The 25,368-nt window shown below is 34.1% G+C and overlaps 1 protein-coding gene across 2 annotated transcripts; it reads left to right on the top strand.

Moving 5' to 3' along the window:
* Window positions 1–9,525: 9,525 nt before the first annotated feature.
* LOC125683072 (unconventional prefoldin RPB5 interactor-like) lies at window positions 9,526–25,034 on the top strand. 2 transcript variants are annotated; one of them, XM_048923797.2, is made up of 9 exons: window positions 9,526–9,704; window positions 9,899–9,977; window positions 12,820–12,955; window positions 13,358–13,449; window positions 18,276–18,336; window positions 18,725–18,875; window positions 19,272–19,557; window positions 20,927–21,085; window positions 24,826–25,034. In XM_048923797.2, exons 1-9 carry the CDS (start codon window positions 9,625–9,627, stop codon window positions 24,988–24,990), a joined length of 1,209 nt encoding a protein of 402 aa, XP_048779754.2. In that variant the 5' UTR covers window positions 9,526–9,624; the 3' UTR covers window positions 24,991–25,034. The 2 variants fall into 2 exon arrangements, with proteins under 2 accessions (XP_048779754.2, XP_048779762.2); XM_048923805.2 differs by lacking the exon at window positions 24,826–25,034 and adding an exon at window positions 23,826–23,870 and having other exon boundaries at window positions 9,529–9,704.
* Window positions 25,035–25,368: the final 334 nt, after the last annotated feature.

Below are 25,368 nucleotides of genomic sequence, written 5' to 3'. Positions count from 1 at the left end.
AGTGGTCCTAATAAAATACACTCTGTTTTTGAAAGGTTTAATTTCATACCAGAGAACTTACTAAAAGTATTGATTTCACTAATCGCTGATTTTACAGAAGTGATATCTTTCAAAGGTAATGTACCGTCAGCATGTTGTAATGTTTTTACTTCACAGTTCATACCTTTCTTTTTAAAACCATGTATTTCGTCATTATGACGTAATCTAATTGACCGTATTTCAGCAACAAACAGAAAAATTATCGCCGAGATCGGACACCCTTGTAGAGAGCCAATTATTATTTTTAAGTCTAAAAACAGGATTTTTGTATAGAATTTGAATCCATTTGATGAATTCTTGACCAAAATTAAAGCACTCTAGTGTTTTTATCATAAATGTCCATTCGACAGAATCGAACGCCTTTTGAAAATCTAGTAAAAGTAAAATTGCCTCTTCATTATTATTTTCACAATATTCAAAAATATCAACAATAAGTCTAGCATTCATACCAATATATCGGCCTTTTATGTAGGCAGACTGATCCTTTGATATAACATTTTGCAATATTTTTTGTAATCTTTTTGCTAATACAAAGGCTAAAATCTTATAATCTACATATTGGTAAGGCTGATAGGTCTATAATTATTCAGGTGTCTTTTATCTCCTTTTTTTTTTATACAATAGCGAAATGACAGATAAACGTTGTGAATACATAAGTGATTTTTTTTCATATGAACTTTTCATGCAAGAATAAAAATGACCCTTTAGCTCATTCCAAAATTTCTTATAAAACTCTGATGGTATTCCATCTGAACCAGGAGATTTGTTCTCCTTCATATCAAATAAGGCATCCGTATATTCATCAAGATCTGGAAATTGGTTTAACATATTATTGTCATCATCGCTTAAAACATTCTCAAAACTTGTATTTTGTAAATAATCATTCAATTCACAATTTTCGTTTTCTTTTTGATTTGTATATAATTTTTCATAAAAGTCACACATGGTTTTCAAAATATCTTCATCTTTATGTATAACTTTATTTTTCTCATTGAACAATTGCTTAATTGTATTTTTGGACTGACGACTCCTTTCCAAACCCATAAAATATGCTGAACTCTTTTCACCATTTTCAATCCAACCAGCTCGTGATCTTATTTGAGAACCAACTACTTTTCGATCAATTAAAACATTTAGTTCATTTTCAAGATTTCTTTTTTCGTTCATGTCTATTAAAAATGAATTCATATTTTCTTTACTAAATATTTTGTTCTCAATATACCTTATTCTTTCTTTGATTTTTTTGTTTACTCGTGATGAAAAGCTGATACAAAAAGATTTGATACCATATTTCAAATTTTTCCATGATACTTGTGGGTCTTTACTAAAATTATCAAATTTTTTAATATATGATTTCATGTCCATAACAAAACTTTCATCTTGAATTAATGATATATTAAATTTCCAGTAACCTGGACCTCTCTCGTTTTTATTCCTAAAATACATGGATATGTAATGACAAACATCGATGATCGCTCATTCTAGTGCCATTTGAATGAGTACCGGGTATTCGTCTAATAACAACACCTTTGATTTCATACATAAAAAGCTTTGTGATAAATATGTAATCAATGCGACTTCTGGGGGCGTCGCTTGCATCACACCAAGTATATCCAGTTTTGTCTGGATGCAATTCATTCCATATATCACATAAATTTAAGTTAAGTAAGCATTTCCTCAAAATATTGCTACATTTATCACTTACATTATTTAATATACAATTAAAATCACCACATAGCATTAAATTTTCTAGTGAATGTGCATGTTGATTAATCCATGTTTGCATTCTCTTAAAGAAATCACATCTATCATTAACATTATTTGATGCATATACGTTAACTAATGTAATCAATTGATCATCAATAGAGATATTAACCAAGAGTTTTCTCCCATCATTAGATTTGTGTATGCTTATTATATCAAATCCAACGTCCTTCTTAAATAGAATACTAACCCTGCTACTGAATACAGAATCTGAAAAGCAATGAAAAGATTTCCCATGCCACCTAGCATTGTACTTAAATTCGTTTTCTTTAATATAATGAGTTTCCTTCAAGAAAATTATGTCGTCTTCAGAGTCATTTAACCATGTATAGATCTTTTGTCTTTTTTCATCAGTATTTAATCCTCGGCAGTTTATTGATTTGACTTTTAAAAGTTCCATGTTAGTGCATGTAATTATTCTGGAAGACAACGCACTTATATTGAGTCACTTTACCGTTCCCCTCCTTGAACGCGTTCCTGATTGGCTGTTTCGCACGCCCCTCGCTAACTCCGAGTATAATCGGCCCAACTCGTTGCTTCCCGGCCAATGTTCAATGGACGTATTGAGTGTTCCAATTTTGTTGAGTCCCGAACCCCAATAGTCATCATACGCAGCTTCAACAAATATAGTGTTTTTGGTGGATTTGAGAAGTGCGTCACGAAATTCCTGGCACTGAGCGAGTTTAGCTTTAATGATGTTGCGCATCACATCATCACGCGTATCAAACCACTGGTCCGAAAGCATCACTTGATTGCCGATCTTTTTGGCATCTATAGCGGATTCCGCCTTCATGATCAGATTGGCTCTATGTAAATTTCCACATCTCATGGCTTTGGTATGCTGAAAAGCCTGTTCAGAGGACAAAAATGTTTGACCAAAAACTTTAAATTCAGATGGATAAAAGTTTGACAGAATGTCATCTCTCCCACTGAATGCAATTATGTCGTTCTGATTTGAAGCATAATGTGTGCATTTGTCCGAACCTGGAGCGTGACCTATCTCCTTGCAAATGCGACAGCACTTTTCATATTCACACTGAAATCTAAGGTGATCGTTAGCCCAGCAGTTCGTACACAATTTTTTCCGTTCTGTTTTTGGCTGACCTTCATGGTAATACCTGTACAACGGAACATTCGAATCTTAATTTCATATTCGAATATCAACTCATCGAGTGAATATTCGTTGACATCCCTAAAATTCATCAAAATTTGTAATATATAAATCATTTTTTTCTTTGATAGAGGGGTGGTAAAATGGGACCACAATTAAGCTACAGCTGAAGTCGGGAGGTCCTTTCATCAAAGGGAACTTGGACTATACGTAGAATTACCAAATGTGGAATTAATGACAGGCTCGATTAAAATATAGTTGTAATAATTTGCCTTACGAACAAAGATGATGTTTTACAAGCTTTGGCAGCTGGTTCAAAACATAATATTCCTCATTTAACCTTTATAATTGTTTTATCACTTCTGGTTTACTAAACAAGGAAGGTTAGAGGGTAGATACTTTTATTCTGATGTGTCTAATCCTCACCTGGTTTTAAAATGTTTCATATACTTTTTATCCATTCTGACAAGGTATTAAGTTCTTTTTCATTTTTACCCCCATCGACTGGCATAATTTTCGACAGAATTCAGAATCGAGATGAAGCTCTTTCGCTAATTGGAAGGCCGGGTTCTCTGAATTTAGGACCTTTTAAGATATAAGTGATTCCAGGTCCTCATTTTCAACTATATTGACATAATCGGTAATGATATGTCCAGCTGAACTATTAATGAAAGAGAAAGACCAAGAAATCGTAAGTGGATTATGTATAAGATTGTCTATATTCAGGCACTGTAAAGTTTTTCTGTAATTAAAATGTTTGGATGCAACAGTAGAAGTATGTTTGTAAGAAATACAGGGTGTATACGTCAACTTCAAATATGCTGGAATACAAGACTGAACTTTTTTTTATGACGAAGATTATTGCTTTTGTTAACGGCACCTTTCTCAGCAAATATATGTACATGTATAAGGAAGTGATCATGACGGCATGATTCGGAAGAATTATCTTCCAAAACCCGCAATGGTTTAAAGAGCCTGTGGTGAGTAACTTCATTATGTCTGTATTCTGGTGTTAAAAAATTCTGTTTTAGTTATCTGAATTAGATATTTTTTTGAAAAAAAAAAAAAAAAAAAAAGCAAAGCTGCGTACTTCGACTTTTTCTAATCAGTCGTATGAAATAAAAGAAAACAACCTCGTAGCTGCAGTTAATCTAAATGTACATTTCTGACCGAAAGAATGTTTCTAATTTTCAGGGGACAAATTATTTTAGTCAAAACGATAAGTAATGATATATATATAAATTCGAGATAATAAAAGATTTAATGAAATGCAAATAAGTGGTATATTCTTATATTTCAACACGGTATTGAACTATCATTTATCAGGCAAATAGAAACACACTGGGGTGTTTTAGCATTGCACTTTTCCCGTTATATTTATATACAAAGTAGAATTACCCAAACTAGTTTCATTTTACTTGTGATGACATATGTGAACTTCTCTGACTGTCCCTTTCGACTACTATGCTACAAGCCTATCTATCTCAAAATCAAGAATTGTTTTAATTAGGGTTCCCTGCATTACGGAACAATTTTGAATTTTCGATATGCTGACTATAAGCGAACACCATACTATGCAGGTGATACTAGAATATTGCTGCACAAATGTGGGAAGTTACCAATGCAAAAGTAAATCACCCCTGTTGTTAGTTTGTTGTTAACCTTCATGTTCAGCAAAACATCCAAATATACAGATAAACATAAATATCAAGAACTGTGAAAACATGTTATTCAGAAAACACTAGGCTTTTATCATTCAAAAGAAGATTATTAGGACAAAAGCACATGTAATTCAGAATTACTTTTTTTTTTAATTTCACATGTAATTCAAGAGTTCGTACAAACTTCGCCTATTGCCGCATTTCTTCGTTTTCCTCTTGATAACAAGATTTCCATCGGTAGCACGAACAGCATTGTGGGTACCACCTGGCGATCAGTTTCAATCCACGTTTAGGACACCACACCTAGAACTGCAGTCTGGTCCATCCGGTATGGACACATCGGCTGTAGTAGGTGGAGGCCCTGAAACACAATCTACAAGAGGCAAGCAAACTTTGATAGTTTTATTTTGTATGTGAAAATGCTTTTTACCCTTTGTGATGTTTCAGACTGGAACGAATCTTGTATTCTTTTACCACATACAAATGTTGTAGAATTATGATTAACTTCTGAGACAGTGTGCGGATCTCACGTTTTGTAAGGAAGAGTAGACAACGTGACATTTCTGGATGTCTCCTAATCATGGCAAGCCATTTTACTATTTATTCGAGAAAGAGATATCTCTGAGACTTTGGGACGTCTCCATATGAGTGAAAAATTCTCGAGCGAGACGTTAAGCAAGATACAATCAATCAATCAATCAATCAATCAATCAATCAATCAATCAATCAATCTCTTTGACTTTGAAGGATATTTCTCTAATTTAAAGAAATATCTCTTACTTTAAAGAGATATATTTTTCAACTTTACGAGATATATCTTTAAAGTAAGAGATATCTCTTGAAATTAGAGAGATATCTCTTAAAGTTAAAGAGATATCCCTTTCACTTAGAGAGATATTTCTTTGAATTTGAGAGATATCTCTTTCACTTAGAGAGATATCTCTTTCATTTCACCCTCGTGTGACGTCATAAGATTTTGAAAAATATTTATGCATGATAGAAATATATGTTTTGTTGGAGTCTTTTCAGATAGTTGTAAAAACTCTTGTTAGACATAAAATATTTCAGAAGTTTAAGTTATACATAAATAATCAAAATATATTTCAAAATATTGAATTCAAGGGCAATAACTCTGTTGTCATTGATTTCTTTATGTAGTCCGTTATACGATTTTTCCACAGACATTTTATATATTTTTGTAAAGAAACAGTTTCATGAAATTGTTATGAATACTACTATATTGTTATGACCAGTTTTTGTGAAATTTTGATAATGCTGTTTGAGGAAAATTGCAATGCAGGTATTTTCGACTTTTCAAGTGCACACAGGTAAGAATGAAAAATACAAACATCTTGTACATATATACCACTTTTTATTTACATTATCAAACAATTTGATAACATCTTTGTTTATGTGTACTTATTACGTCACACAAAAGGCGAAGGTCATAGACGGGAGTAACCATTGTAGTCAATTCATCAAGGTCATGTCTTTAACTTTCAGAAATATCTCTTAAAGTTAAAGAGATATCTCTATTACAATTTCTGAAAGAGATATTTCTTTACCTTTGAGAGATCTTTCTTTTACATATGTCTTAGTTGCCACGGGAAAAGACGGCAAAATTTTGAAAAATTGAGAATTTTAGCTACTTTGAATGGTTATGATTAGCTATAAGAAAGAAACCCCATTTAAACGTTTACAGAAAACAGAATTGATTGCCATCTATCATGTTTATAATGCACTTTTGGAAAGAACCTGTGAATGCATCTCTGAAAAGGGCCTTTAATTAACATCGACCCTGTTTACAACCGCGAGATCTTTAACTCGGAAGGGATCGGCAACGCAGTTTGTTTTCCTCTGTATGAAAGGTGAAGATAACGAACAGTGATCAATCTCATAACTCCTATAAGCAATACAAAATAGAGAGTTGGACAAACACGGACCCCTGGACACACCAGCGGTGGGATCAGGTGTCTAGGAGCAGGCTTTCAAGCGGGTCCTTATTTTCCTTATTTTTCTACAACAGCCCTTATTTTCCTTATTTGAGCTCTAGAATCGTAAAAAAGCCCTAATTTTTTGTTGAAATTCCTACATTTTCAAATTTTGAAAGTTTTAATAAATTTGACATAAAGTAAGTGTTGGAATTTATTAAATTTAGTCTTAGTATACTTTCAGAAAATGAATATGTTGATTAAATGTACATCTCAGAAGACATCTTGATGGTTATCAGTTATATTCAGCATTGATTGTGAGCCATGGGAGTCCACCTGAATTATATCATGGTTTGTGCTGAATGCTGAATATGGCTGTTGATGACCACTGGTATGCTCGTCTGAGTGGGTAATTAGTTTTTAGGTCACCTGAGTAAACTCAGGTGACCTATTGCAATTGGTTTTCGTCCGTCGTCGTGCGTTAATAATTGAACATTTTTAACTTCTTAATAACTATACCAGTCCAATTCAGTATCAGGGTGGGGCCAGAATGGTCAGTTAATAAATGTGTGAATAGACATTTTAAACTTAGTATGAAGCATCATTGGGACAAGGGAGACATATATTGTAAATTTCAGGACTCCAGCACCCTGGGACCCTAGGGGTGGGGCAAATACTGCCCCAAATTGACCAATTTTCAAAAATCTTTTTCTCAAGAACCACACACATGTAAGAAAAACTAAATACATAGAGATATAGAGCAGGAAGGTCTCTACCAAAATTGTAAATATCATGATCTCCGGGGTAGGAGTTTTGACCCCAGGGCGGGGCAAATCTTGTTATATAGTGTTTATGTGTAAAACACTTAAATTACATCTTCTTTAATGCTATTGATACTAAATTGAAAGTAAATAGATATTTAGAAAGAAGAGATAGTCCTTTACCAAAATGTAAATTTGATTATTCCAGGGCTAGGGGTTTCGGTATCAGGGTGGTCCCAAAATGGTCAGTTATTAAGTGTGTGAACAATAGACATTTTTAACTTCTTCTTGGTAACCATCATTCCAATTCTTTTCAAATTTGGTATGAAACATCTTTGGAACAAGGGGAACATGAATTGTAAAATTTCAGGATTCCTGCACCCTTGGGGCCTTAGGGGCGGGGCAAGAACTGCCCAAAAATGACAAATTTTCAAAAATCTTCTTCTCAAGAACCACACACATGTAAGAAAAACTAAATGCATAGTGATGTAGAGCAGGAAGACCTCTACCAAACTTGGAAATTTCATGATCCCCGGAGTAGGGGTTTTGACCCCAGGGCAAGGCCTAACTTGTTATATAGTGTTTATGTGTAAAACACTTAAATAACATTTTCTTTAGTGCTTTTGATACTAAATTGAAACTAAATCGATAGAGCAAGTAGTCTTTTACCAAAATTGTAAATTTGATTTTCCCCAGAGTAAGGGTTTGACCCCAGGGTGGGACAAACTTAGAATATAGTATTTATGTGTAAGTTTGCTGATACTGTATAAAATCTAAATGCATACTTAGGAATAGCAGAAAAGGATGTACAAAAAATGGTGAATTTCACAACCCAGGGTTATGACTTTAAGATGAGTCCAAATTAGTCATATTTTTTTTAATGTTTTAATGCTAATGCACCTATTATTTATTAAAATGACGACATCTGCGTGTATATAACTCCGTTATTGATAATGTAATGCGTGTAAATTATATTTTATATAAGCTATTATCATTATTTATATATTTTCCTTGCCATTGATGTATAAGACTTAATAATCCACAAAATATACATCTGTGTAAACATAGCGGAAGCATTTTCTTATGCACGTATGAAAGTAACACCAGTACCGTGCGCGACGTCATAGCCTTTCATCAGTGTATGCACTTTTGAGGGCAGTGAAGTTTTAAGAACACATCTTGTTTTATATTGTTCCTGAACATTAGAATTTAGCTTAGATATTTAGAACAGGAATTTTTTTTCTAGATTTCATAGCCCATGGAAGTAGTGATACTTTTTCACTAGTATTCAGGTGACCGATAAGGCATGTGGGCCTCTTGTTGTATTATTGCTCTTGCAAATGGTGAGTAAAACATTTTTTCTTTCCTATATTGATTTGTAAATTTAACCCTTATTTTTGTCTAAAAAGCCCTTAAAAATCCTTTTAAAAAGGCCCTTAATTTTTGATAATTTTGCCCTAAAAATGGCCCTTATTTTTTGCAAAATGTCACTTGAAAGCCTGTAGGAGGAGTAAATTTTCCATGTCGATCGGTCACACCCGCCGTGAGCCCTATATCTTGATAAGGTAAACAGAGTTATCTGTAGTCAAAATCAGTGTGCCAAGAACGGTCTAACAATCGGTATGAAACACGTCAGACAGCATTTGACCTAATGACAGGTTGTATTGGCACACTAGATCGTTATAACGACCAATTTGCGAACTGCTGACTTAAAACGAGACTGTTGAAACCCCTGCACCATCAACTTGTTTGTCAGTAGTCTGCCTCGATTTAAAAAGTGACCATACGCAGAACAAACTCTTGCGTATCGAATCAGTTGAGAGATATTTAAACACCATATGCAGCTGATAATAGAATATTGCTACATAAATATGGGAAGTTGACGATGGAGAAGCTGAAATCATCCCGTTTGTCATACAATTGAGTTGTTAGTTTCCGTTAATGTCTACTTTCAATAAAATATATAAGAATTAAGCGGAAGTGGACGACTCTGTGGTGTCTTTTATTTGTCTACATTGAACACGAGGTGAGAGATAAATTGTCATTGTTGAAATGTGAGCTCTTATAGTATTGTCAATGTGCTGTTTGTATGGTTATTCCATTATTTCATCATTTCCACCAAAATTACAACCCTTTAGAAATTCATCTCCAAGAACGATTACATAAGCCTCTCTCTCTCTCTCTCTCTCTCTCTCTCTCTCTCTCTCTCTGAATCCGTCTTTTTCTAGTCCTATCTATACAATTTCTTGTTTAGTTGGCGTCATTTATTTCCTCTATTTACTTTCGGTTTCGTTCGCTTCTACTTGATAGCATGAAACCTATCCCCCGACGTGATATTTAGTCAATATAGAACCAGAATGGATCTTCAACACATAAAAAGGCTAGAGGAAGAACAAAAGTTGGCGCTTTCAGAAACTGACAGAAAAATAAAGCAATGGTACGGTCGGCAGATCAAAATAGATCCGCCTAATTATAATTTGTGATCTTTAGAGTTTGCTCCTCTTGTTTGTCGTGTACATCTTATGCAGGTATCAGGATTACATAATGCTGATTAGAAAAGTAAAATTTACAAAAACTCTGATTTTCAAAGTGGAAAATTGTTATGAATAACTCTTCACTATTTATTTACAGGGAAGCATTTAGGTCCGACTATGATGCCCTGAGGAACACACTTACTACATTGCCAGACAAAATAACACATGATGTCATGGTAAACTTTTAAAGACTAGAAAAAATACTTTACTTCTGTGCTCCTTGTGTAAGTAGGGATTCTTGTCATATTTTTTGGTGGATGCCAAAATCGATAATAGGAAAACTGGGTGTCACAATTGTTGTATTTTGCATCGAGGTCAGTTGAAGATTGATGATCTTTACACATGGCAGAGAACTTTGAATTTCCAATAGAACAAGCATTGATAACAAGTTGTATATAAGATGTCTTACGGTGTGACCGTATTTGAGGGCGAAGCAAAAAGTATTGGCACTAGTATCTATATAAAAAAAAACAGGAGCAAATGTCCTCCTTTCCTCATAACATTTATCAGACGTCGACTTTTGGGATATCAGATGATATAACTCTATTGCTGTAAACCTAGAAAATTGGCATAGACAATTTGGTCTATCCTAATTGCAATTGGCATAGAACGATGTCATTTGACATAGCCTCGGTTAATTTCGAACACTGATCTAATATGTCAAAATTATGATAATAATCCACCTTTACATGAATACATGTCGGCCTTGATTTGTAAAATGTAAACAACATGAATTACTAAGCTCGAAATACTAAGATGTCATCATCAAATTTGTGAATAACATGAAGTGCAATAGTTAGATATGCAATTTTTGAGACATATGATCTAGTCTGTTAGGGACAGACATGGGGTCAATTACATTCAAAGTAATCGATTATAATTACAGATTACATTGAAATTTATGATTACAATTACAATTACATCTATTTTGAAATGTAATTGATTATATTAATTACAATTAGTTTGAAAAGTAATCAATTACAATTACAGATTACTTTTAGATACTTTTGCTGTGCAAAGCTTTATCTTTACTACCGCAAGGGTCCTACAATTGAAAACATAACAACTGTAAACATTTTTTATCATAACTTTATCTTAAAGTTATCTTATTTAGCTGTTATTTGTCTCATAATTAAAACCCACATATTATAAAATAAATATACAAAACTGTGTACCGTCTGCACTAAAACAAATAATGAAGCACTTTATGTAACTATAAGTAAATATACCATTAGTAACTAACATAATCATTTACACTTCAAACATTTCATCACACTTTTACTTCTTAACAATCTTCATCGTCCAAAGTTGGTATAAGAATTTCGTGATTATCATGTCAGTTGACAACATTCTTTTATCAAAATTCAATCTGCCAGAGTTTATATTTCTTATTCTATAATTATCCAAGACAATATCGGGAGAACAAAATCATTTAAGCTTGTAATATCAAGACCTACTACTGCTTTGATCTAGCCACGCGCATGTATTATTTTCATGATGCGATAATAACGGAACAAAACTCGGGTGAAACTAACATTACAGGTACATACAGAATTTAATTGTCATTTTTCTTAAAATGGTAATTTTCTCACTTCTACCCAGAGTTTAAAAATTCGAAAGCAATAAAGCTCTACAACATCGTAACAAGAATCAATCGTACAAAGGTACTTTCTACATGCGTGACATTCTAAACGTTAAAAAATTATACTACATATACATGTGCATGAACATACACATATTTCACGCCAATCAACAGTATAAAATCCAGAATCTAGAAGTATAATCTACACTCTTTGGATGTGAATAAGCCGATATCAATTTATGAATCAGTACAACTGATATGTGTTGCAGTTAAAAAATTATCATTACGGCATGATGTTTAATTTATTAATACTATTAGGGTATTGATCAAGACTATAAAATAATATGCTACAGATTTATTTACAAAATTCACCCCTACACGCAATAAAGATATTATGTGCGAAAATTGGCAATCCAATGTCTCGATCGGCACGTGCTATCTAACGGACTTATCATCACACACCACCTAATTGGAGGGAGGTGTTGACAGGGTACAGGTAATCGCTTCAATTAGACAGTTTGGCTTGTTTTCTTTATAATTTACGCCTTGCTAAAATAGGCCGACACAGATCTTCCCTAAACAAAATTACCGTCCGGATTAACGGTACAATTTTCAATGCATTATAACGTTTTGTAGTAAAAAGTGACCGTCCGAATCCGGAACGCGAATTTCCGGATTAATGATGCAAAATAACGTATAAAAATTCCGTTCCCTAGAAAAATCGTCCGGAAGGTGAAGCGTCCGGATTAATGGCATCTGGATTACCGAGGCTCCACTGTATTTATAAAAAAAATCATTAGAAGAAAACTTTTTGATAATTAAAAAAAACAAAACATGAAAAATATACAAAATTAATGAAAGTAATCAAAAAAGTAATCTAAAAATAATCATGATTACAGGGTAAAATTAATGTAATCGATTACAATTACATGTAATCTAAAAAGTACACGATTACAGATTACATTTGATTACATGAAAAACTGTAATCGATTACAGCCGATTACGATTACAGATTACGATTACCCCATCTCTGGTTAGGGAGTACAATAATGCTTGGATGGGAACAAGGTGTATGCATTTATCATAGACCCAGGTTATCTAAATGATGATGAACGTTTGAATTTTGTTTATATCTGCCTGTGGTATACATCAAGAAGAAAGTGTTTGAATTAGGCCATTAAATGAAACATGTTATTATCATAAATTTTTTTCCTCTTTTGAACAATCTGTACTTTAAGAAGGAAAGATGATGAATTTTGTTCTCAAATACTCATGAACTCACTAGATCTGAGTGTCCCTACAATTTAGGTGGTTGCATACCAGCTGATTATTAATACATGAATGCAATGATAATCATTTGTACCCACTGCATGTGTACAAACATCTGCATTATTAATTATATACGTTATATATTTTTGATATAATGTTGGTTTCAGGTACCATTTGGGCCTTTAGCATTTATGCCTGGAAAACTGGTTCACACAAATGAAATACTTGTATTGCTTGGAGACAACTGGTTTGTAGACAGGTCCGCTAAGCAAGCAACAGAAATCATAGGAAGGAGAATAAAGAGTGTGTATTAATGATATCTATTTTATGAAATTCTCAAATATCATTGATTTATATGTATTTATGAAGATATGACATTGGTGCGTAATTCAAACTGTGTGAGAAATGACAGGCAAATTTGTTATCATGGCAATTTTTTAAATATTAGTATCCAATGATATGGCTAAATGAAGGAAAGATATTTGATGATTCTATAGATAAACATTCATTTAACCAATAAAGTATCGCATCCAGGATAGATATTACATGTGTATATACTGCTGACACACATATCTGATATGAATGGGACAATTTTTGTCCACTTGTTCATCCTACTTTTCCTGCCTCTGTGCTAAAAAGTTCTGACCAATATTTATAATGACATTGCATTACGAAGTACAGTGATAGTTTTTGGGTTTTCCGCAGCTGTACAGAAACAAATAGAAGAATTACAGGCTCAGAAGCATCTTCTGGAACCCAGACTGGAGTTCACAAAGAACCTACCAGGAGGATCTGTGGTAATTTCATTTATTGTAGAATCTTCCTCTTACTAAATTTTAACATGATCATTGATTTTGTTTTTTAAATTTTGCACTTAGGAAAAAGTTTTTTGTTAAGAAACATAAATAACCATCCAAATTGCACAAGCAAATTCATACAAGTTTGTGATCACTTCATGATAACTGTACACAAGATAAAAGGCCTTGTAAATCAAATGGGATCTACAGTAAACTAAGAGTTAAGAATGCTTTTGAGTGAAATTTCAATACACATGCACTCAACATTTTAAATATATATATGTATAAAACTCTTCCTGTAAACAAACTATTCACAAAATCGAAAGAATGAAATGACTAAATTTTTACTGTAGTCTGGTTTTAAGAACTGCAATTCATTATTCAAATTGTGTACATATTTATTCCTAGACTTATATACACAAAAGTTAGTAAAGTATGATTCACAGTTAATGGTGGAGCTGTATTACTTAATCTATTTCTGTCAGTAACTTGTTTTAAAATGACTTTTGTATGACTGGGTCCAGGTTCTTTATAAGATATGCTATCAGATATGGAAGTCTATTAGTATCATCTAAAAAAATGAATTCAAATTCCACTATCTCGTAATTAAAAGATTATTATCTCATAATTACCAGAAAAAATCTTGTGATTACGGTACTAAAAAAGATCTTGTGATCATGAGATAATTATCTCTTGATTATGAGGAAATTATAATCTCATAAGTACAAGAAAATAGATGAATATTGTTCACATGATACATGTATCTATGTAAGAGCTCCTCAGATCTTTCCATCATTGTTTTTAGCTCACCTGAACCGAAGGTTCAAGTGAGCTATTCTGATCACATTTTGTCCGGCGTCTGTCTGTCTGTCTGTCCGTCTGTCTGTCTGTCCGTCTGTCCATCTGTCCGTCTGTCTGTAAACTTTTCACATTTTCGACTTCTTCTCCAGAACCACTGGGCCAATTTCAACCTAACTTGGCCAAAAGCATCCTTGGGTGAAGGGCTTTCAAGTTTGTTCAAATGAAGGGCCATGTCCCATTCAAAGGGGAGATGATCACAAAAATGCAAAAATAGGGTGGGGTCATTTAAAAATCTTCTTCTCAAGAACCACTAAGCCAGAAAAGCTGAGATTTACATGAAAGCTTCCTGACATAATGCAGATTCAAGTTTGTTCAAATCATGGGCCCCTGGGGTTGGATGGGGCCACAATAGGGGATCAAAGTTTTACATACAAATATATAGGGAAAATCTTTAAAAATCTTCTTCTCAAGAACCACTAAGCCAGAAAAGCTGATTTTTACATGAAAACTTTCTGACATAGTGCAGATTCAAGTTTGTTCAAATCATGGCCCCCGGGGATAAGATGGGGCCCCAAGGGGTGGATCAAAGTTTTGCACACAAATATATAGGGAAAAACTTTAAAAATCTTCTTCTCAAGAACCACTAAGCCAGAAAAGCTGAGATTTACATGAAAGCTTCCTGACATAATGCAGATTCAATTTTGTTCAAATCATGGGCCCCTGGAGTTGGATGGGGCCACAATAGGGGATCAAATTTTACATACAAATATATAGGAAAAATCTTTAAAAATCTTCTCAAGAACCACTAAACCAGAAAAGCTGATTTTTACATGAAAACTTTCTGACATAGTGCAGATTCAAGTTTGTTCAAATCATGGCCCCCGGGGATAAGATGGGGCCCCAAGGGGGGGGGGATCAAAGTTTTACACACAAATATATAGGGAAAAACTTTAAAAATCTTCTTCTCAAGAACCACTAAGCCAGAAAAGCTGATTTTTACATGAAAACTTTCTGACATAGTGCAGATTCAAGTTTGTTCAAATCATGGCCCCCGGGGATAAGATGGAGCCCCAAGGGGGGATCAAAGTTTTACACACAAATATATAGAGAAAAACTTTAAAAATCTTCTTCTCAAGAACCACTAAGCCAGAAAAGCTGAGATTTACATGAAAGCTTCCTGACATAGTGCAGATTCAAGTTTGTTCAAATCATAGCCCCCGGGGATAAGATGGGGCCCCAAGGGGGGGATCAAAGTTTTACACACAAATATATAGGGAAAAACTTTAAAAATCTTCTTCTCAAGAACCACTAAGCCAGAAAAGCTGATTTTTACATGAAAGCTTCCTGACATAATGCAGATTCAAGTTTGTTCAAATCATAGGCTCCGGGGGTTGGATGGGGCCACAATAGGGGATCAAAGTTTTACATACAAATATATAGGAAAAATCTTCTTCTCAAGAACCACTGAGCCAGAAAAGCTGATTTTTACATGAAAACTTTCTGACATAGTGCAGATTCAAGTTTCTTCAAATCATGGGCTCCGGGGGTAGGATGGGGCCACAAGGGGGATCAAAGTTTTACATACAAATATATAATTAAAATCTTTTTCTCAATAACCACTGTGTCAGAAAAGCTGATATTTACAAGAAAACTTTCTGACATAGTGCAGATTCAAGTTTGTTCAAATCATGGTCCCCGGGGGGTAGGATGGGGCCACAAGTGGGGGGGGGGGGGGGTCAAAGTTTTACATAAAAATATAGAAAAAAGCTTTAAAAGAACCATTGGGCCAAAGAAGTTGACATTTACATGAAAGCTTTCTGACATAGTGTAGATTCAAGTTTGCAAAGGGTAGTTTGGGCCATAATAGGGACCAAGGTTTTACATGCAAATATATATGGAAAGTCTTCAGATATGGGCCAAGGTGACTTATGTGAGCGATGTGGCCCATGGGCCTCTTGTTTAAATGTTATTTTCAATTAATCACTTTCTGATCAAACCATGCCAAGTAGAACATTAGAATAATTAGAAAGTTAACTGTGAAAGTTTATTCATGTATTTAAAATGCAGGGGAAAGAAATCAATGATTTATTATTAGGGAATTCTTCACCATAGATTTAAAAATCAACTTTTACAAGTTTTATGATGATATAAACTATCAAAATGTTTAATTTGACTGCGGATGAAAGTTCAAGACTCTTGTCATTTCAGCATTGAATGCACACTAATAATTGTTGATCAAGCATTCATTACCACAAGATATTTTCTCATGTTGATGAGACCTTTTTAGCTCACATGAGCCGAAGGCTCAAGTGAGCTTTTCTGATCAAAATTTGTCCATTGTCTGTTGGCGTTGTCAGCGTCGTTGTAAACTTTTAACATTTTCATCTTCTTCTCAAGAACCACTGGGACAATTATAACCAAACTTGGCCAAAAGCAGCCTTGGGTAAAGTTCAATCTAATTAAAATCAGACTTCTTAGATCGGCGCTGTATACTCTGCGTAAGAAGATCTGACATAACCCGATTAGGGGTTATGTTCAGATGAACTTTATATCAGCCAATCAGCGCGTCGGCTTTGAAACCATCGGTGTTTACAATTCAAGGAAAACGGCTGCGATTGTTTGGTTTGAAAGAAAACACATCACAGTTAGATGTGACGTCACAATGAACCATTTATGTCAACTGGCGTTATATTCCTCACGTTAATTAAGTAAACTATTTCGAAAACTATTCAAATCGTACCCATCGCAATTCACAATTAATTTGATTTGGGTGTATTTTATCTCGTACGTTTTGTTGTTTGCATGGACGGATTAGATTATGCATTATTGCGAAAGTTTAAAATTCCTTATCTGAGAATATACTATTTTATAGTGTAGAATAAACTTCTAAGGAGAGAGATTACTGCAACTTGTTAACGAATTGCTGGGACCCGCCTGAATAGCCATCATTGTCTGTATGGCGCGATCTGACTGGCTGATAGTTCTCATGAATAATCCAAGCAAAAGGTCATGTGGATATGACCCCCTATGGGGTTATGTCAGATCCCATTATAGCGATTGTGAGTGTATCCTAGGATCTGATTTTAATTAAATTGGGGTAAAGTTCTTTCAAGTTTGTTCAAATGAAGGACCATGCCCCTTCAAAGGGGAGATAATCACAAAAATGCAAAAATAGGGTGGGGTCATTTAAAAATCTTCTCCTCAAGAACTAATAAGCCAGAAGAGCTGAAATTTATATGAAAGCTTCCTGACATAGTACAGATTCATGTTTGTTCAAATCATGGCCCCCAGGGGTAGGTTTGGCCACAATAGTGGATCAAAGTTTTACATAGAAATATATAGGGAAAATCTTTAAAAATCATCTTCTCAAGAACCAATGAGCCAGAAAAGCTGAGATTTACATGAAAGCTTCCTGACATAGTGCAGATTCAAGTTTGTTCAAATCATGGCCCATGGGGGTAGATTGGGGCCACAATAGGGGATCAAAGTTTTACATGGGAAATTGGGAATAAATAGAAAAAATCTTTAAAAATCACCCTCTCAAGAACCAATGGGCAAGAGGAGCTGAGATTTACATGAAAATATCCTGACATAGTGCAGATTCAAGTTTGTAAAAATCATGGCCTCAAGGGGTAGGTTGGGGCCACAATACGGACTAAGGTTTATATATATATGGAAAGTCTTCAGATATGGGCCAAGGTAACTCAGGTGAGCGATGTTGTCCTTGGGCCTCTTTTTTCATAATTTTTGAGTTGTTCATCATAATTTTGAGATACATACCTCAAAGTGATGAGATATTTCCCCATAATTACAAGATATTGGAATGTGAATTTATTTTTTACAGAATACTAATAGACTTTTGTAATCAGCAGTTTGTTCATACCTGTAAATTAATTACCAGAATGAAGATTATTTTAAGTTTGTTCATACCTTATAATTGCAGAATGAAGATTATTTTGAGTTTGTTTATACTTATAATCACATAATGAAGATTATTTTGAGTTTGTTCATACTTATAATCACAGAATGAAGATTATTTTGAAATAACAGAGGAGTATAATCCAGAAAAGGAAAACCTGTGGAGAGGTAGGTGTCCACATTTCTACAGGTAAAAATCAAAGTTTGTGTTTTATCCGAGTTGAATGTTTTACCAGCCTATTGATAAGGATGTACAGAATTGTTTTACCAGCCTATTGATAAGGATGTACAGAATTGTTTTAACAGCCTAGTGATAAGGATGTACAGAATTGTTTTAACAGTCTATTGATAAGGATGTACAGAATTGTTTTAACAGCCTATTGATAAGGATGTACAGAATTGTTTTAACAGCCTATTGATAAGGATGTACAGAATTGTTTTAACAGCCTATTGATAAGCATGTACAGAATTGTTTTAACAGCCTATTGATAAGGATGTACAGAATTGTTTTAACAGCCTATTGATAAGGATGTACAGAATTGTAATTCTGATGTAGAGGAACACAGGAAAAGCATACAAAGACAAAGAAATCAGGAGAAAGCAGAGAGAGAATCTGCGGAGAAAAATGCAGCTCAGACGGATGAAGACATCTGGAGGAGACTGGATGACTTGGAAAGGCAGGAAGCAGAAGGTCGGGAACTTCAAAGGTAAAATATAGAATAAAAAAACTCAAAGGTAAAATATAGAATTAAAAAAACTCAAAAGGTAAAATATAGAATAAAAAAAACTCAGAAGGTAAAATATAAAATAAAAAAAAACTCAAAGGTAAAATATAGAATGAAAAAAACTCAAAAGGTAAAATATAGAATAAAAAAACCTCAGAAGGTAAAATATAGAATAAAAAAAAACCTCAAAGGTAAAATATATAGAATAAAAAAAACTCTGGGTATTCTAGAGAATTTTAACAGGGATTACATGTGTATGTTGATGAATAATGTATGCATATCAGATTATAACAGTTTAAGAGAATGATTACATCAATGTTTCAAATTACACAATCACACATCACACAGCGTACAGCAGTTTATTATTTGTTTCTGCAGAATTTCAGATGAAGCATCCTCTACCGACACACATTTCATAGAGAAATTACATGAGGACTCATTGCCTCCATCTTCCCCACCACAAAGAACGAGGAGGGTTCACTTTAAGGAGGAGGAGTCAGAGTCATCCTCCATGGAGGAATCTGATGAAGACAGTGATGTTGTGGACAGTGATGATTTTACTGATGAAAGTGATGAAAAGGATGATGAGAGGCAGGGGAAGATTAAATCACAGGTCATCAACTTCACACACTCTGGAGCAGAGCAGAGACTTCAACAACAAGTGGTATGTTACTAACTGGGCTAGGACTAGAACCTGTATTTAAATAAAGTCTTGTGTAGAAAACTTATTTTCAAAACCAAACTTTTGCGTATTTCATGATCCCAGGGGCAAGAGTTTCAATTCCAGAGTGTGGCCAAATTTATTAAAGTATTTATCATTGTCTTTATCATTTCAAACACTTTTTGAGCCCTATGCGGGAGACCAGGGTTCGAATCCCGGCCGCGACAGACCTAAGTCGTTAAAACAGGTAGTGACAGTTCCATTGCCAAACGCTCGGCATCAGATGTGAATGTCACGGGTCCTCGGAGATGACCTAAAAAATGGATGCCCTGTGTCACAGTAGGTGTGGCACGCTAAAGAACCCTTACTGCTCAAAGGCCGTAAGTGCTGAGCAAAGGCCTAAATTTGAAACCCTTCACCGGTCTTGGTGACATCACCATATGAGTGAAAAATTCTCGAGAGAGACGTTAAGCAAGATACAATCAATCAATCACTTTTTGAGTTTGCTGATACTGTATAAAAACTAAATGCATATTAAGGTGGCTCACTACACCCAGAAATAGTTTATCAAATCAGTACGAATTGATCTAATTATAAATGATATGATGGTATACAATAAGTATATATGCCAAAAAGGCAAAAAATATACAAATTTGGATAAAAACATAATTTTCAAAAAAATCATTTCAACATATATGAACAAAAGACGGGGATTTGAACTCGAGATCTGCGGTTCACCAGCCCAATGCTTTAACCACTGAACTACGATGATAGACAAACAAATCGATCAATACAAATAATTTCACAAAACATTTAAATCGCCATCTTGTGACGTGGTGTCATACAGAGTATAAGCTTTACTGTAATGAGCTACCGTACGGAAAAGCAGAAAGGAATGTACCAAATTTTGAATTCTCACTTTAGGTTGGGTCCAAAATAGTCATATAGTATTAATATAACATATATTACGTAAAATCTTTAATCAGTATATGCATTTTGAGGTGTAATTGTGTTTTAAGAACATATTGTTTTATTAGTTTAGAAAAAAAGATTATTATAGATTTCATACCCTATGTGGCTAATGATACATTTACAATCTGTAACTGATACTCAGGTAACCGATATTAAAGGCCTATGGGCCTCTTGTTTCAATTATTTTGTCACTGTGTGGATAATAAGGTATTAGGGTTATAATCAAAGAGTTTCAAGACAACAGATGCTCTGTTGGACCAAATCACAAATTGTTGGCTTTGACTTAAAGTTTGCAGTCTGATTCAACAGATCAACTGCTACCCTTAATCTCAGTAATTACAGATACAAAGTAAAGGACTTTCTAATTGTCAAGTTAATCTGCTATTCTTTCATTAAACAGGAAACACAATCAGAAGTAAAAAGTCCCAGGGATATTTACAGACTCTGTAAAACAGAAACAAGATCCATTCTTAAATCCAGTGATGAAGTCAGGAAAGTGAAAGTAAAGAAGAAATCTGATAAGCAGCGGGCCACATTTACTGACTCTGCAGTGCCAACAGTAAATATTCTTTTGTTTACCAAGCATTAAATTAGTGAAAGTTCACAAATATGTGTTTACATAGGAATTGAATTCTGGTGTAGTATAATATGTACATTTGTTATACCCCTATAAAACAGTTCCTATATAACTGCTTACAAAAAAAAGTCCAACATTTCGACTGTTCTGGCGACTGTTGGACCGGGAACTGTTAAAATCGACTGTTGACCGATGACGTCATATGGTGCTAACTTGAGTTATCTTTTCTCGCCGTCTGGATAAAGAGAAATGGCGGATGCACATTTTGCGACAGCAACGGAAGATGAAATTCAATTGATTCTTCAAAGTAGGGATAGCAAGAGAAAAAAAAAAATTTCTTCATCATTTTCTAGAATCAATTGTATAAGATGAAGTTTACATATTTTTATTTTATTCGTGTTAAAGCGGTTATACGCAAGTCACTTGATTCTTGGTCAGCTGATTTGTTTACGTAATGGCGAGGTTCTCTGATTTGACTGATGATGAAATACAGAATTTATTAGATGAAAAGCAGAGCAGATACACGAAAAATTTAATTATCAATTAGGATATTGGGTATGTTTTCTTTTAAACTAGTGGAATCGGTGATAAATGTACACAATAACACTATTGATCCGTTTAAAGTCAACAAACCATGTGCATCTAGTAAAAACAACCTAAAAAATGAAGATGTATAACAAAACAGTTATTAACTGGGTCCTCAGACAACAGCTGTTTTGTTTGACCCTCGAACGGATCAGTTGCCCTCGGCCTACGGCTTCGGGCAACAGACCCGTTCTTGGGTCAAACAAAACAGCTGTTGTCCTTAAACTCAGTCAATAACTGTATAGTATTATTACATGTACATCAAGAAAACACTCAGAATATTCATAACAAATCTGCTGATATTGTATTTTTGAATATTCATAACAAATCTGCTGATATTGTATTTTTGAATATTCATAACAAATCTGCTGATATTGTATTTTTGTTCACTACTTGTAATGGAGGGGATGTAGCATTGCTGTCATTTGTTGGGGGCTGGAATGATTGTCAATCTAATTAAAATTAGATGTTAGATCCGCTCACATACTCACTACAGATAGCGAGTATGTGACCAGATCTAACATCTAGTTTTAATTAGATTGGGGTGATTGTAGGCAATCTCACTGAGTCTCAAAATGTACATTGAATATCATTATGGGCAAGACTCATAGCAAAACTTAGACAAAGATGGAGGTAAAACCTCTCATACTGATTGATCATGAGGAGAGACCAAACTCTATTGATTTTCAGGGATAAAAGGTCAGTAGAGGAAATATACAATTTACTTGTAGACAACAGCCAAAGCTTTTAGGGTAAAAAAAAAAACCTGTGTGCATATTTCCCACTGTGTGAGATTGGATCCTATTGATTTTCAAGGTCAAGGTCATAATCAGTAATAATAGTTCAGTGTTGTAGATACTATACATAGACTATCATATCAGTTACCAGTATAGTATGCAGAGATGGCAGATAGCTACAGGTTTCTGTACCAAAAGGTCATATTAGGTTAAGTTCATTTCTTCTGAATATCAGTACATTGTTGTATGCAAAACATGTATTTATATAAAGAGTACTGCAAAAGGTCATAGGTCAAGTTTATAGTCAATAATACATTTTTGTACTCACTATTCATAGAGTACTATGAAAAGGTCACAGATGAAGGTCATAGTAAGCAATTATATCAGATATCGGGGTTCGAAATTACCTCATGTCCGTAAGTCCGAGACTAGTAAAAAACGTGTTGGACTATTAAACTCTCTATAGCACTAGTCCATACGGACTAGTGAAAATCTGAAAATCAATCTTGAATTGGTTAAGATTTTAGCAAGATTTGTCTGAGTCTCTCAGGTGTTTGAACTTATGGTTGATTACCTGCATGGTTAAGTGTTTTCGTGACTATGACATCCAGATCTTCCAAAACATGGAGTGCGTTCTTCGAACGAGCATAAATTCCTGCTGATTCTGAATCATGAGAACTGGTTCGAGGTGTAAGAACTGCAAGTAATGTAGTCCAAGAACATGCACGTTTGTGCACAGATGTTCTTGTCATTCGCGACTCTAACACAGGAGTTCATAACACTATAGCTTATGGCTTGGTCAATCGAGTGAATTTTATTTTATTGAACTCCTGTGACTTTAAGAACTGAGGACGAAAACAATGGGAAAGTCGATCTCAAACACACATATGGACGTTTATAAAAGGATTAACTCGGAGGTTAATGTATGCTTCTGAAGATCTTGAATGCAAAATAAAGTATGGTGGTCTTTTTGTCTTTAGGTGTCCGAAACTGAATTGCTTGCAACTCTGATGTGTTTGGTTTCATTCAATAGTATTGAATAAAATGAAGATCATTTAATATGATATACTGGATGGACTAGTGAAATGCTTTGCGGACTAGTGAACATCAATAGTGACTAGTCTGTATGAACTAGTGCTTGAAAAAGTTAATTTCGAACCCTGGATATGAGTATCAGGACCTCTAAGACAATACAGATATTTTTATATAGATAACTATGGGGCTCCTTATTCCTGCATTTGCAGTGCTGGTCCCCAAGAAAGCAGCTTGCACAAAATGCAGTTACTTAAAACATGTAGTTTTGTATTTTAAATTTCCAAATGATAGGAGTGGATATATAATGTTTATTTGTTCCAGTCATTTTCTGGTTTAGTTATTTATGTGTAATGTATTTGTTCCAGGCATTTTCTGGTTTAGTTGTTTATGTGTAATTTATTTGTTCCAGTCATTTTCTGATTTAATTGTTTATGTATAATGTTTATTTGTTCCAGTCATTTTCTGGTTTAGTTGTTTATGTGTAATGTTTATTTGTTCCAGTCATTTTCTGGTTTAGTTATTTATGTGTAATGTATTTGTTACAAACATTTTCTGGTTTAGTTGTTTATGTGTAATGTTTATTTGTTCCAGTCATTTTCTGGTTTAGTTGTTTATGTGTAATGTATTTGTTCCGGGCATTTTCTGGTTTAGTTGTTTATGTGTAATGTTTATTTGTTCCAGGCATTTTCGGGTTTAGTTATTTATGTGTAATGTATTTGTTCCAGGCATTTTCTGGTTTAGTTATTTATGTGTAATGCTTATTTGTTCCAGGCATTTTCTGGTTTAGTTGTCTATGTGTAATGTTTATTTGTTCCAGGCATTTTCTGGTTTAGTTATTTATGTGTAATGCTTATTTGTTCCAGGCATTTTCTGGTTTAGTTGTTTATGTATAATGTTTATTTGTTCGAGTCATTTTCTGGTTTAGTTGTTTATGTGTAATGTTTATTTGTTCCAGTCATTTTCTGGTTTAGTTATTCATGTGTAATGTATTTGTTCCAAACATTTTCTGGTTTAGTTGTTTATGTGTAATGTTTATTTGTTCCAGGCATTTTCGGGTTTAGTTGTTAATGTGTAATGTTTATTTGTTCCAGGCATTTTCTGGTTTAGTTGTTTATGTGTAATGTATTTGTTCCAGGCATTTTCGGGTTTAGTTGTTAATGTGTAATGTTTATTTGTTCCAGGCATTTTCTGGTTAAGTTGTCTATGTGTAATGTTTATTTGTTCCAGACATTTTCTGGTTTAGTTGTTTATGTGTAATGTTTATTTGTTCCAGGCATTTTCTGGTTTAGTTGTTTATGTGTAATGTTTATTTGTTCCAGGCGTTTTCTGGTTTAGTTGTTTATGTGTAATGTTTATTTGTTCCAGGCATTTTCTGGTTTAGTTGTTGAGAAGAAGATACCAGAGTCTACACCAAGTTTTCCAATAGAACACTCAATGAAGAAACCAGATCCCACTCCATTAGGGGAAATCCAGCAGCCAGAACGAATATCAAAGTTCAAAGCGCAGCGCCAAAAGTCATCCAACACTTAATTCTAGACTTAATGCTCAAATAATAAAGGATTTAATGAGCTTTTCATTGTCGTACTTCTTACTTTATGAAAATGGTGACATTGATGTACGTTTCTATAGTCAGTGGTGGGATCGCAAAAGACAACTTAATCTTTTATTATACCCCTGCAAATGAAATTGGGAAGGCGGGGAACTATACTGGTATCATCATATCCGCTGGTCTTTGTACTATATGTATTTTAAGGTGGACATTTCGTTTTGATAAAGTTATGTCAAGTGGGGTTTTTGTCACCTAGACCTTTTTGTACAAAGATTTTCCATGATGCCGTAATCCCACTACGTTGCGTTTCTTTTTCCGCTAGTACTACATGCAGTATATATATATATATATATAAACAG

Source organism: Ostrea edulis, chromosome 1 (assembly GCF_947568905.1).
Source record: "Ostrea edulis chromosome 1, xbOstEdul1.1, whole genome shotgun sequence".
NCBI classification, from domain to species: Eukaryota; Metazoa; Mollusca; class Bivalvia; order Ostreida; family Ostreidae; genus Ostrea; species Ostrea edulis.
This window is presented reverse-complemented; position numbering and strand designations above follow the sequence as displayed.